This window comes from Monomorium pharaonis, chromosome 5 (assembly GCF_013373865.1).
Source record: "Monomorium pharaonis isolate MP-MQ-018 chromosome 5, ASM1337386v2, whole genome shotgun sequence".
In the NCBI taxonomy this organism is placed as follows: Eukaryota; Metazoa; Arthropoda; class Insecta; order Hymenoptera; family Formicidae; genus Monomorium; species Monomorium pharaonis.
The window spans coordinates 28134748-28148860 of NC_050471.1; the positions used below are offsets into that span (position 1 = coordinate 28134748).

General features: G+C 36.5%; 1 protein-coding gene across 7 annotated transcripts; it reads left to right on the forward strand.

Annotated features, from left to right (window-relative positions):
* Positions 1-1782: 1782 nt before the first annotated feature.
* LOC105837263 (transmembrane protein 94) lies at positions 1783-14110 on the forward strand. Of its 7 annotated transcripts, none has more exons than XM_036286808.1 (25): positions 1783-2037; positions 2475-2644; positions 2742-2876; positions 3150-3343; positions 3784-3977; positions 4125-4595; positions 4927-5088; positions 5180-5283; positions 5476-5567; positions 5635-5872; positions 5979-6075; positions 6472-6689; positions 6827-7062; positions 7332-7456; positions 7536-7684; positions 8912-9052; positions 9559-9702; positions 9787-9952; positions 10040-10248; positions 10448-10622; positions 10706-10951; positions 11173-11410; positions 11640-11733; positions 11991-12152; positions 12238-14110. In XM_036286808.1, exons 2-25 carry the CDS (start codon positions 2478-2480, stop codon positions 12308-12310), a joined length of 4230 nt encoding a protein of 1409 aa, XP_036142701.1. In that variant the 5' UTR covers positions 1783-2037; positions 2475-2477; the 3' UTR covers positions 12311-14110. The 7 variants fall into 7 exon arrangements, with proteins under 7 accessions (XP_036142701.1, XP_036142703.1, XP_036142702.1 ...); XM_036286810.1 differs by having other exon boundaries at positions 9808-9952; XM_036286809.1 differs by having other exon boundaries at positions 5982-6075.
* The last annotated feature ends 3 nt before the right edge of the window (positions 14111-14113 follow it).

A 14113-nucleotide genomic window follows, 5' to 3' on the forward strand; every position in this document is an offset into this window, starting at 1 on the left:
TCGATCTTCTCCATCGAACAGCAGATTTATATCCTTCGTCAGTGTTGGTCTGCAAAATTCGCGTCTGCAAAGTTTACAATTCCGACAATTTTCGCGCGGGACGAAAAGATCGTGGATGCTGAGAAGTCGGTCGACCCTTCTTCTCGATCCACCCCAATCGGACCCTCCCCCTTTTTTTCTTTTAGTTCTCACTCTTCTCAAGTTAAAAACGATTTGATCACGGAGTCTAATTCTTGAAATTAAGAAAAAATATTTTATATAAAAATGACAGAGTAGATTGCATCAGCAATCTTTAAAAATTCTATCAGTGCGAAACACGTGCTTGAATGCGCTCGAACCTGACAAAATTAAGACACTTACCCGCTTCGACAAAGCCCGGTGTATCCGGTGTATTGAAAATCGAAAACTGACGAAAAATGACGTTCAATTCCGATATCTCATCAGAAAATGATAATAGTTGGCCGGAAAACGAAGATTAACGAAGACTAAAAACGCTCGGTCCAAATACTTTTCACTTCTCTTTTATGTTGGTAACCGTCCTTCCGAAGTTCCGAAACAATTGCTGGGACGATATACGACCAAGTTCAAAACAGTGTCAAAAACACTTTGCTGAATGGCGGGATTGAGAATAACAAAGGGAACCCTCGGGAACACTTAATGGAGATCGAGAACACTCGATTCCGAACTTTGTTGGTAGGATAATGATGATGATGATGATGATATTGGGTACATGAAGATCGGAAATTTTCGACGAAGATCACAACTATTTAATCCCGATATTTGTTGGTAGAATAATGATCGATGGTGTTGAGAACACGAGAGTGAGGAACGTTCAGTATAATCGAAAACATTCGATCTCAGTATAATATACTTTGTTCTTAATTATAATAATATTCAAATTTTGGTATCGGAAAGATTGCTAGGAAAGAATTACTAGAATGGTCCAGGATATATGACTTGTGTGCAACATGTTTATATACTCAACCAAGTGCCCATCATGGAATAGCAGCGGGAATCGGGGATCGGAAAGGTGCAAGTCAGAATTAATTAGGATGAGAGTATTGCTGCCAGATTAAGGACGAAAGACGGCGGCAGTTCACTGCAATGTGCATATACAGAAACTCGTAAACAATTTTAATATATACAAATAAAAAACAATCAGTGGCTTTATTCATATGCACAATTTTAGAATTACTGTTCTTTACAAAATTTACAAAGTTTTTATTATCGCACCCCGTTAAATTCCTGCATTATTGACGGTCAGCAATAATGATGAAATTAATAAAATATTATATAATATAATTATAGAACATAATTTTCATACTGTTCTTAATTAAATAAATTTGAATCTTCTATGATCATTGAATTATTTTGTAATAATCCAATAATTTACATCAATACACAATAATTTAATCCATATAATTTACATTATTATTTTACAAGCGTAAATGCCCACATCCTAATCTTCAAGCCTGTTCTTTTTAGCTGAACTATTTACACTATTTATCTTCCTTCCTTTTCTTCTCTCGTTACAAAGAAAATTGAAAGGAATAAAATGTGCAAAAAATTCAGCTAAATTAAAAGGACACATTTTTCTTAATAGAGTTGCCTTCTTTCTTGTTAATTTCTATTACATTGGACAAATGTTTCTATTAAAGCTTTCGTTCTCTTTCTAAAACAATGATTAACATATATCTACACCTTTCTCTCTCTCTCTCTTTCTCTTTCTCTCTTGTCTCACTCCTTTCTGTCTTTTGCGTTCTCCTACGTTCTCTCTCCCTCCTCTTTTTACGCGCTCGGCCGCTCGCCTCTCTTGCACCTCGCACCTCGCACCCCCGCCCTCGAAATCGCGAGCGATGCGAGTTATATGTTTTGAGTTGTGCCGTCCGTCGCAATTTCGAGTGGACTCCGAAAATTATGCGAGCCTCACTGCACCAGAGATAAACTGCGATCAATTCTGAGACGCTACGTCGAGAATCGAGTGTCGCGCGCAAGGAAGGAGCAGCGATTCCTTTCAGGACGAGAGCGAGTCAATCCGTGAGCTTTATAACCCTACTATACTAGATTTTATCTCTCGTCCGCGTCTTCTGCTCGCGATGTTTGACGATATTAGCGACAACGAGCGTATTTCATTAACTCGTAATTCGTTTGCTGTCATCTGTAAAGTTATTAGTGTACATTTCAGCAATTAAACTTTCGAACCGGATTGTATCATCGTTATGTCACTTGAAACATCAAGATTATGTTGACAGGATAAAATGGACTGATCCTTAGTAGCTTTGTGTGACGATTTTAATATTCTTTCCCGACAAATTTAAATTTTTTGAAGACCAGAATCAGATTTACCAGCTCAAAAACTGCAAAAAAGGAACATTTCTATTTGCCATTCCGGGATCCAAGAGTCAGCTCATTTTATCCATCGTCTTTTACTGATAGCTTGTAGACTGAGTTATTAATTTGGCTGCTTTTTGCAGAAAATGGAGGGCGAACGTCTGATTGGCAACGATACGAGAAAAGATGAGAATGCAGAGGCTAAACCCAGGGGGCAGACTTTAGGCTTGACCACCGTGGTAGCCCTGGATACTCTGCATCGCGACGTTAAACGTGTTCTACAGGAGTATGAGGAGGATCACAGGAGAAATAGGTAGTGCCTTGTACAGAGATTGTGATTGTTTCTCAAGTATATGTAAATGTTTATGCGTCACACTTGTACTCGTATTATGATGGTTGTTTTTGTTCAGGAAGTATACAGCTTGGCTGAAGGACACCTTGCATCATCGCAGCCAGTATACCACACTCTGTTGGACCTCTGCGATTGCGCTACTGATCAATGCCATCATCCTCATTGTTGCGTTTTTCACGCTCAATGAAACATGGTAAGTTAGGCTTTAGGATACTTATTTGTATAAAATCTTGTCTGTTTCTTATCTACCTTAAAATCACTGTTGTTAAACAAATAAGAAATTGAACCAGTCAGTAAACAAACAAAGAAACAATATAATTGTATTAAATGTGATATTTTAAACAATTTGTATGAATATTTGTATAAAGAGTATAATAGTATAGATAATAGATATTAAGATTTTGCCCTTTAATATTTTAAAATCTTATTACATTAATATATTTGTCATTTACTGGTGATTGTTCAGTGACTGGACCCTATTTGCTTGCTGGGACGACAGCTCCATAAATGGGTATTGTTGCAGGTATTCAACACTGCCGTACGAAGGACTGATAGTCTGTTGTTTAGTAGTATTGAATTTTATCTTAGTAGTATCGGATAACAAATTGCGACACGAGGAAATCCCTCATAGAGTCAAAATTCTTCTTGATCAACTCAGTGGTATGTATTCAACAGAATTGTCGCAAATTTTAAAATTATGTTCACATTATTTTATTCTTGCATTGTTTATGTTGTGTTTATGCGATTCTTTTTCTCGTAGGCAGTACAAGCAATGTTAATTATTGTGAACTAAACACAATATAAGAAAAAAGTAATTAAATTTTAATATAGTTAATCTGACTTTAGTTAAAATTAAAATATTAAAAATTACATATAAATAATATGATTTCTTGTGAAATCTGAGATTACTATTTACATAGATAACGCGTTAAACATAGTTTTCATTTATGTACACATAATATAGATTATATACACACATATATTGTAGAATATTGTAGAATATGTAAAAAATTACAGTTTCTATATTAGTGTAGATTTTGTATATACAAATCTTCTTGCAAAGACAACATTGTATTCAAGTGCATGTTTCAAAATTGCAGTTGCACGTTCCACGTGCCAATGGAGATCAGAGAATTATCCACATCTATGCAGTCCTCAATCCCCTTGTCTAACTTTGCAATGGACATATCGTGACGGTGAAGTAGTCAACTTGCCGTGGGCTTTGTTAGTTGCTGGTGACATAATTGTGATGAAGCCCGGCCAACAAGCACCTGGATATTGTGTGCCATACGATGTACGTGATTTCAATTCTTTCCAAAGGAAATTTCTAGATGCTTAATTGTTTAAATATGTTGTTTAAATTATATAGAAATTTTACTAAGATATATTTAAATAATTTAATTAAATTGTTCAGAGACTCAAGTGCTAATCAAATTTCCAGGATCCAGAAGCACCTGTCTTGCACGCTAGAGAGACTTATAGCGCGCCGGTACACAGTGCGAACGAAATCTTCTCCACGCCGCAACCCCGCGCGCCTCTGAGGAGCAAGATCTACAAACTTCAAGAAACGCCATACCTGGCGAATCTACGAATGGCGTTGGATCAAGCTCTTGATCGACCAGTTACTTATTACAATCGCAAACGTCACTTGCTGATGATCTGCTGCATTGAACACTTGACCTATCCAATACTTATGATTATTATCCTCGTGGTGAATCTGCTTCGTTACCTGTACTTGACAGATTACTTCGGTACCGGTCACTGGAGTGAGATGTTCCTGTTGCAACCGATCGCCGTGAGTCTTCCGTTGCTGCCGTTGGTGTTTCCCGCCTGCTGGATATTTCTCAACTGTTTCGGCATGGCCCGCTTCAAAGCGTTGTTCAAGCTTTATCTGTCTGCAAAAAAGCTTCAGGTTAGTATTTACTTATGAATTAAAATATATTTTATGTAATAGTTTTATGTAATATTAATCTTATTAATCTCTCTCGAAAAATAGTAGAAAAGATTTTTTTTTATTATAAAGATTTACAAAGATTTTAAAAGAGATAAAGTACAAAATTGTATAACTGTGACAAATTTATAATGATATATTCACAAATATATATAAAAGTTCTTTTTGAATTGATTCTAGAAACTTTGATTAAAAATTTAAATGTATATACATTGTGTATATATATAAATTTTAATAATTTATAAAAATTGTTTTAATTAAGAAATATTGTTAATAATTTTTATAAATCTAGTTTGTAGATCCTTTTGAAGACACAGATATAAATGGTCCCAGTCATCCGGATGTAGTGTACAATTGGCTAGAGCTCAAGGAATACTTCTTTGACATTTTTTTTGGCAAGGAGCACATGATGTCGCGTTCGGCGAGCATTTTGCACGTCTTGGGCTCTGTGACCGTGAGTACAGTAGCACGAATTGACTACGAATCTATCGAATAGTGGGTAATGATTATCAATTCGTTGTATGATATTTTATGTATTTTTTTAGGCACTATGCTGTGTAGATAAGAAGGGAATTCTCTCATGGCCTAATCCTACGGCGGAGAAAGTATTTTTCCTACGTAACGCCAATGTCTTGTCGCCGAGCTCGAGGTAGTCATCTTATAGTCGCGGAGTCCCAGTTTGGGGATCTAAGAATCCGAGTATCTAAAAAATCCACGAATTCGCGAATTTTTCCCCCCTCCCTGAGAGATGAAAAGGAATTTAACGTAACTTAAATTTATAAAATCGATCGGATATGAAATTAGGTGTCGGCGCAATTACAGTTCTGGCTTTACTTTGCAGTACCGGCAGCGTGGACAAGACGACTGACACCAAGAACCAGGATTCCGAAGAGACCAAAGTGAACTCGAACAGAACGTCCTATGCACAGCATGGTAAGGAAGCACCAGAGCGACAGCGACAGCCAGAGTGCACGACGTAACGAGGTCCGATGCTTCGCAGATATGTCGCACTCCACTGCCGAGGTCCTGGATCTTACTCACGACCATGCCCTGCCGTTCCGGCTGCAGTTTGACGATCACTCGTGGCGGCAGCATCTGAACTCGTTGAAACCGCTTGGCCTGGCGATCCTCCTCAACACGTGCAACATGGACACGCAGGAGCACTACATGCAGTTTTGCTGCCATGTCACCTGCGAGGCTCTTTACAACGAGAACCTGGTTCCGGTGACAAACAGACGGTATGTGCGCGTGTCTTTAAATCCTTCCTCTTACTCTTATAATCAGTCGCGATTTTTCTTTGCGAGATTCTGTTTTGAAATAATTTGAAAAATAAAATTTATTCAGCAGATGTCTGTGCGAATTGGCGAAGCAGATCGGCTTCCAGGACCAAGCGCAGAAGATCTTTCAACTGGAGCAGCAACTATGTACATTTAGACATGTGGTGAATATCTGATAATAATTGTTTGGTTGTAAGAATTTGAGACAACGGTGTTGCTTTTTTCTTAAGATGATAATTCAATTAATGATTTGTATGTGATTGTCATGATGTTGGAAATTGATCACGCGTTCTTGTAATCATAGAAACTATTCGATTGAAGATTCCATAAGAATAGCCTTTGTCAAACTGTTTCTTAAAATAGCACATGAGATCTAACTCTACGACTGAACAAGACTTTATTATTTATTAATTTTTGGTAAAAGTTTTATTATTCGAAAAAACTATTGTTTGGAGCTAAAAAAAGGGGATGATTTTTTGTTACAGAAACCAAATAAAATTAAAATTGAAATGTTTAATATATTAAATTGAAACGTAAACTAAATGCTTTGTTGGTTTCAGCAACCAGAGATGGTCAGGCGGGACATAAAGTTTGCGCGTTCGCTGAGCATTGCAACAAAGCTGAAGTTTCCGTTTCCTCATATGGTCGCCGTGGTCGTGAAGGAACGCACCGGCGGCGGTCTGCAATTGTTGACGCAGGGAACGGCCGACATAATTCTGGACTCGTGCATCGAGTACTGGGATGGTCACGATCTTTGTCCTCTTTCCGCATCAGACAGGTACATCATCATTCGATTTCGATTCGGTCAGTCTTTTAAATGAATTATTCTGCCACGTAAAGTTTTTTTTTTTAAATAATACATTTGATACGTTGATTATGCAATGATTCTGATGATTTTCTTTTCTATCATTGCAGGAAAAAGGTGCAAGACTTTTACCAAAGGACGAGCCTAACCTCGTATTGCACCGCGTTTGCTTACCGACCATTGACGCGCGCCATTAGCGACAAGATGTCTGAGATATATCTGGAGTTGCCCGCAGATAGCAAGCATTTGTACACGCCTCATAGAAGTCCGACGCCCTTACCGTGGGATTTTAGAAATGTTCTCGATCCCCGAGCACGTGGAATACTGGGGCAGTTTCATTCGACAGGTGGATTCAGTCGCAAATTTAATGGATTTTTAATAGATTTGATTTTTTTCAAGATGTTGTGTTAATAACAGAACGAATCAAGTATAATCAAATATTAACTTTTTACTTTGCTATTTAGTTTTTGATATTTTAATATCTAAACAATTTTTTTTAGTATACATATTTAGATATTTTTTTACTTGATTTTATCTTATTTTGTTTTTTTTTTTTTTTTTTGTTAATTTGTGTTTAATTGTTTTGTAAATATTTCAAGAAAACTTACTTTACAGATTCTTTGTTGTGTAACGAAAATAAAGATGATGACGTGAGCGACGTCGAAAGTTGCTTCGAAGTTCAATGTAATCAGGTCTTCATCGGAATGGTCACCATGCAATATCAGGCGCAAACCGATATGGTGCGATACTACTGTAGTCTATCGTTAATAATTTATTTTATTGTAAGTACAGTGATATATATATGTGTTATGACTACAGGTGCAACTGATCGAGCAATTGGACATGGCATGCATAAGATTCGTACACTTCAGCAAGGAGAACGAGTTGCGTTCGCGTGTTTTCTCAGAGAAGATGGGTCTGGAGAGCGGTTGGAATTGTCACATCTCGTTACTCAGCGAAGGCGCCAGGTATTATGCGTTAAAGGGATGCGATGTACCGTTATCGTTTTTATCTCAATGTTTCTTGAATTTTTTTATGGGGCATATTCGCGATTTTTTCTTATTGTCAATATTTCTGATCTAATATTCTCGATCTTTCCTGTGGGGCAACATTTTTCTTAGAATTCTTTATATAATTTTTTAGAATTTCTGTACAAATTTTAAAATATTTGTATAATTTTATAACATTTTATAGAAGGTTTTAAATTATTAATTCTTTATTAAATGATTAATTCTTTATTAATCAAATTAGAATACTTTTCAGAAGTGATGAGGCAAAAATTTATCTTTAAAATTTTCTATATATACTATGAATTCTGATGTATTTTAAAAGATTTCTAAAATTTCTTATTTTATAATTTCTAAAAACATAAAATATGAATTAGACGCACGAGTGAAAAAGCTGCATGCATATATTAATGATGCATTAAGTCTCTTATTCTCATTAGAGCAAGCTGTCATGAAACTCGAGTGTAAAATATGTCCATGTATATTACAGGAGACAGCAATGGCTGGAGAGATATCCGCATATGCCCCCGCTGTATATGTTTGTCTATACGTCTTTTTTACCTTTGTGTTATTGTTAATATTGATTTGCATGTTTATCGTTGTTTCGTGGGACGTCTCGAGAAATAATGTTACAAAATTCAGGTTGTACATAAATTATATCACATAAAAATTTATTTAAACATTCAAAAATTAAATGTTCAAAAAGAGTTGGTATATTAGAAAATATATAATTGTATTTTTTTAAACAACTAAACATGTTAAAAAGTATGTAAAAAGATCTTTAGGCATTCTGAAAGAATCAAGAATTAGATTAAATTTAAATTGGAGTTTTCTTCGAAACGTCCTATGGTGTTACTAATCTCGAAGACAATGTCTTCATATGTTGCTGCAGTGTCCTCATACTTGACACTTGTACTAATATGTCATTTTTTATTTAGGGCAGCGAGTCGCATACTAACAACAATTTTACGTTAATACTTCTTTGTATCTTTCTTGTACGACGCTTTACAATCATTTTCAATACATTCCTTAACAAATGTAAAATAACTTTGTTACCGCGATTGCGAGTCGATGCCCATCGAAGATTCAATCACGCGAATACACGATTACTCGCGCACAAAGAAGATTACACGCCCATATATATATGTATACTTAACTGTAACTAACACACACGTAACAATATATCAGGTCCGAGAGTCCAGTGGGTTGGTGGGTGAGCCAGGCGGCAGCCATGTCCTCACCCACTCCCTCACCCACGGCCCAATCTCATCAGCCTAATTACTCCTGCATGGACGAGGCCAGCCACTTGCTTAATCGTGTCTTACCTCGGTACGTTACATGCCGATTACATGAAGAAACTAGCTTACTATATATGCTCTACTGTAATAAAATAAGATGTCTGCTTCAAGGAAAAAAAAAGAAATTAAAATGGCAACGTATTAATCGTAGACCATATAAATATCTGATAGAAGTTTATAAACATTCAGATAATGTTATAATAGTAATAATAATAATGGAGTTTTAAAATTATATATAACAAGGAATGAATTCAATAAAAATTCAATAAACAAAGTAAAATGTCACGAGAAGGGATATTTAAAATCCTTTATGCGTTCTATGATTGATCGATCACAAAAAAAATACGCAGCATGACGAGAGAGAATTTTTATTATATATTTGCCACGAAAGCTTTGCCATGTCCGAGAGGATTTTCGCGAATTAACGCATTCTCTTAGCTTCTCAGCATTGATGTGCTTTTTACTGTTCACCGTTACAACTAGCGAAGTACCAAGCGGTCAGGAGTATCCATTAAGAATGGATATTTTTCATTTTAGCACTAATCTGAACAACAGTCGCGCGATGAGCATGTCAGCACCGAGCGCTATCAACACGGACTTCTCGACGGTGAAGTTCGACGACGAGACCACCGAGTGGAACAACACGGGCGCCTCGCAGGTCAAGAGCACCATGAGTCACAGGTTGCTGCGATATTTAAAGCAGAAATAAGATTACTTAAAAAATTGCTAACATTAAACGATATTTAAGGTTTGATAATGCTACAGAGATAACAAACTGTCGAGCAGGGAGCAAGACACGGTGCGAAGCGAAGACAGCGTTCTGGTGCAGAGTGTCGATCTGGGATCAGGTCAGGAAGCTTGGAGATCCCTAAGCTGCCTCACCGACAGCACTGAACAAAGCGCGCCGGTCAACTTCGACCTGTCAAACAGGGTAGGGCAGATCTCCGTTTGAATCAGATTTAATAAATATTTACACAAACATGAGACACAACGTAATTTGTTTATTCTACACGCATAGGCTAAACTGCCGAGAGGCATAGAAAAGATACGTCCGCACATCGAGCTGATAGACAATGTCCCTTTGCTCGTGTCCCTGTTCACCGATTGCAACACCACAGTGACTCGCGAGATGTTGCATATCATGCAGGATTATGGCGAGGTGGTGTGTGTGCTTGGCTCCTCCGCCAACGCCGATAATATGCCGATCTTCATGCAAGCCGACGCAGGGTAATTCAACTTCTTGTAATCGATTGAATCGGTTAGATCGTGAAATGTGATGAAACAATCTCATTCAGTTGCAATGTTGAACGAAACTAATTTCTTGGGAAAGATCCATACAATTTCTAATCTCGCCGATTCAATGCGTAAGTAATCAGTTCTCTCTCTTTGCATCGAAATTTTCTAAAAGCTTGTAAATAAATCGTAGAGTGGCGGTGGAGCCCTTGTACCCCCAGGTATGTCAAAAAGTGCCCGTATTGGTGCCCACCACGGAGAGTCAGGGAATTTCTCCCGTGGACTTGAGCAGAGCGCTCAACTCCGTTACGTGTTCCTTGAGCGTCAAACGCGAGGACCCTGTGGCAATCTTTCATCTTATTATGGAGGTACGGTGTGTCTTCTAGAAAATTAAGCAGGAGAAAAGATAATGAGGCACAATAAAGTAATTCTTTTTTTTCTATGCGCACAGGCTCGTCATTACATGAAAAATTTATGGAATTGTATACAATTCTGGCTGTGCTGCTTGGTAACGCTTTCGTTTGTGCAAATATTGTCGGCGTTTTTGCTGCTACCGCCGCTATTCTCCATCGATCAGGTGCTCTGGCTGTGCTGCTTAATAATTCCCATATTGTCGACATCCATGATCGCCACGCCGATAGATCCGACGATAATGCAACGCGCGACCGGGAAGAATCAATGCGTGGTCAACGGAGAGGTGAGAAAGGCAATAAATGTGACTATTCTTATGAAATTTGCGTGCTTTATATAGTTTGAATCATAGGAATTCAAAACTGAAGAGAATACTATTTTTATATTGTATTTTTTTATTTATTTGTAATTTCCTTGTAATTTGGTTGTGATATCTAATTTTAAGATGTAATTAAAGATGAAATACGTGCGAATTTTTATGAAAAAAGATTGTGGTATGTATTATAGGTTATGCTGTTTGTGCTATGGTGTTACGGTAGCAAGTTCTTGTCGACGGTGATCGCGGTGATCCTCTCGCAGTGCATCTCGTTCCTGACGCTTTGCCCTGTCTATGTGCCACAGAACTCCAAGTGCCTGTACATATATCCGGATCCGCGGGACCAGATTTGGGGTGGCTGGGGTAGCAAGCCGATCGTCATTCTGGTCGTGCAGCATTTCGCCCTTACGCTTATAGTCCTGCACTTCGGTAATTACTCATTCGAACGATATTTTTGTCTCATTGTTAATATATTAATATATTGTCATAAACAATTTAATTGTCTAGTTTGTCAATTCCTTTTGAAAACAAAATTATTCAATTTTAATTTCTTTTTCAATATTGGTTGATCAAAACTCTTTCTTTTGTCTTTGAGTTCAATTTTATCATAATTAAAGCAAACAATAAATACTTAGTTTATTAATATTTTTTCTTTCAGTTACGATATCTGTCAGCTTTGTGCATAGGGAATACTCGATATGGAAGAAAAATCCTATGAGCAATTGCACCTGGTTTCTTGGTGTATTTATTGTGTAAGTAAAAGTTTAATAAAATTTAAAAATGTGCATTGAAGATTAAAATTTAACTAATTAAAATGGATTAAAATTAAAATTGTTTAACTGGTTAAATTGAAATTTTCAATTTGCAATCCTTATTCTCCATTGTGTAATATGGTGTCTACTAGTAAACTTAACATTTTGTCATAAAAAAATTCATATTCAGAATCCTTTGATTCCCCAAATTACAGATAAAATTCAGAAATACATCTGTCATTATTACATTATTGTAGATTGTGTGCGCAAGCGGTGTTCTCTGGTATGGCGTTCCGCAGATTTTGGCGAGAGGAGGACAAAAAGATCGACAACTTCCCGATACATATACCATTGTTCTTTCTACTCTCTGTCCCGCTGACATTCGCGATTAATGAGCTGATCAAATGGCAAGAGATCAAGTGAGTCTATTTTCTTTTATATTGTTTTTTCATATTGTTTTTTATTCATTTACAGAACTAACGTTTTTATTCTCTTCTTTGTCAGGGTGAACGTTAGATACCAGAAACGGGCGCGTTTGGAATTTGGTACGAAATTGGGAATGAATTCGCCGTTTTAATCCATTTCGTAGCACCAATTTGACAAAAACATCTTCAAATCATCAAAGATTTGAAGATGTTTTTGTCGTTTTAAAAGATATACGGGTATATCGTTAAGTGTATATATTATTAGCATATATTATTGAAAGTATACACTGATATTACGATTCAGTTGCTGAAAACTCGAGAGATTCGAAAAGGACTTGAGGACAATTGATGAGCTTTGTGTACTTACAACGTGTCAAATATTGCCAAATTAGACTCGAACAAAGCACTGGTATTTTTCTATAGCAATGTGCATATTTATATTTTTTTTTGCGATGCAACGAAGGGAACACCGCGGCGTCAATTGTGAGCTTAAACGAGCGCCAGATAAGTTCTTATTATGATACATCGGCCCGAGATTTCTATCTTGTTTTGTCAAACCGTTCCGATAAAGGCTATTTTCCCTCGATGACAAATCATTTATGGGGAGCCGCGACAATCGCGTTGGGGCGCGTTATTTTTCTCTAATCTTTCGTTTTTATCGTAATTCAAGATGTCCCATTCTACGCCGTATGTTCCGCTTTAAATGTTATTTGAATTTTAAGAAAAGAAATGGTTGTTTTAACTCATTAGTTCCCAACTTTTTTTTCTTTAATTTTCAAAGACATTAAAAATGTACCTTAAAAAATATTACAAGGAGATACAAATGACTGAAAAAAATTGTAGAAATGCTCTAAGATAGTGGGAAAGAATGAGTTAACAATAAATAATTTCAAAATTTACAGGGCAGATTATTTCGTTTTCGTAGTGTCTATGAGTGTATCCGAAAAGTCTGGGATGTCTTGCATTTGACGACATCTTAGTATTATTAAGTAGAGTATGTACATAAAGATGTTCCTATTGATAACATTGACATCTTCTCGTCGACGTTCGATTTCGCGAGCTTGATACAGAATCGCATAGCCAGTCAGTCGCGAAATCGGACGTTTTTGCGTGAATAGCAAATAGCGTGATAGTAATTTATTCGTCGTGATCGCAGATTTAGCGAAAGATTTTAGTGAATTAAATGTATAACTCTGCGAGATTGTAGGTAGCCGCATCAAACTGAATTCGCGAGTTCTAGCAGCGAGAGTCTCGCTGGTACGAGATCGTTCTCGTTGCGAGACAATTGTGAATAGCATGGGTTTTCTTATTTCTCGCCAGTAAAGTGGAATATATGTTACCGATTTTTTCGAAAAATCTTTTTCCGGAATCAAACCTCCACAATCACAAGCTGAGCGTCCGCAAAACTTTTTTCTCTTTAATGACATCTTTTATTTGCTTTATTTTTTAAAATATCTTATTTGCTTTAAATTAATTAACAACGTAATTTTTTTTTATTTATTGTGCGGAGTATAAGTGAAGACTCTGAAGGGAAAAAAAGGGATTACTCGATCTGAGTAAGTTAAAGAGCGCATATATTTAGGCGGGTTAAGACAATCATTCTTTTTTATATTTTTAAAAAGTATGATATTCTTTTTAAAAGTTTTTTTAGTTTCTTAATCTAACGAATTAAATTTCTCAAATAGGCTGTTTATTGTACTTAAACCTTAGATAAGAAAACCATTTCTTCTAGCTCAGAATGGATCTGGCTCTTTTTCGTTATACAAGTCAAGTCGGAGGTTTGACGGTGGAACTTTGTTAACGATATTCCTCTCGTAGCAAATTTATTTTACTAATAAACTTCCATTATAGAATGGTGTATCCTGATGCTGTTAATACTGCATCCTAGATTTAATTTTATGCAATATAATGGATCTTTTTTTAAGACGGAAATAAAATCTTCATTAAACAATATT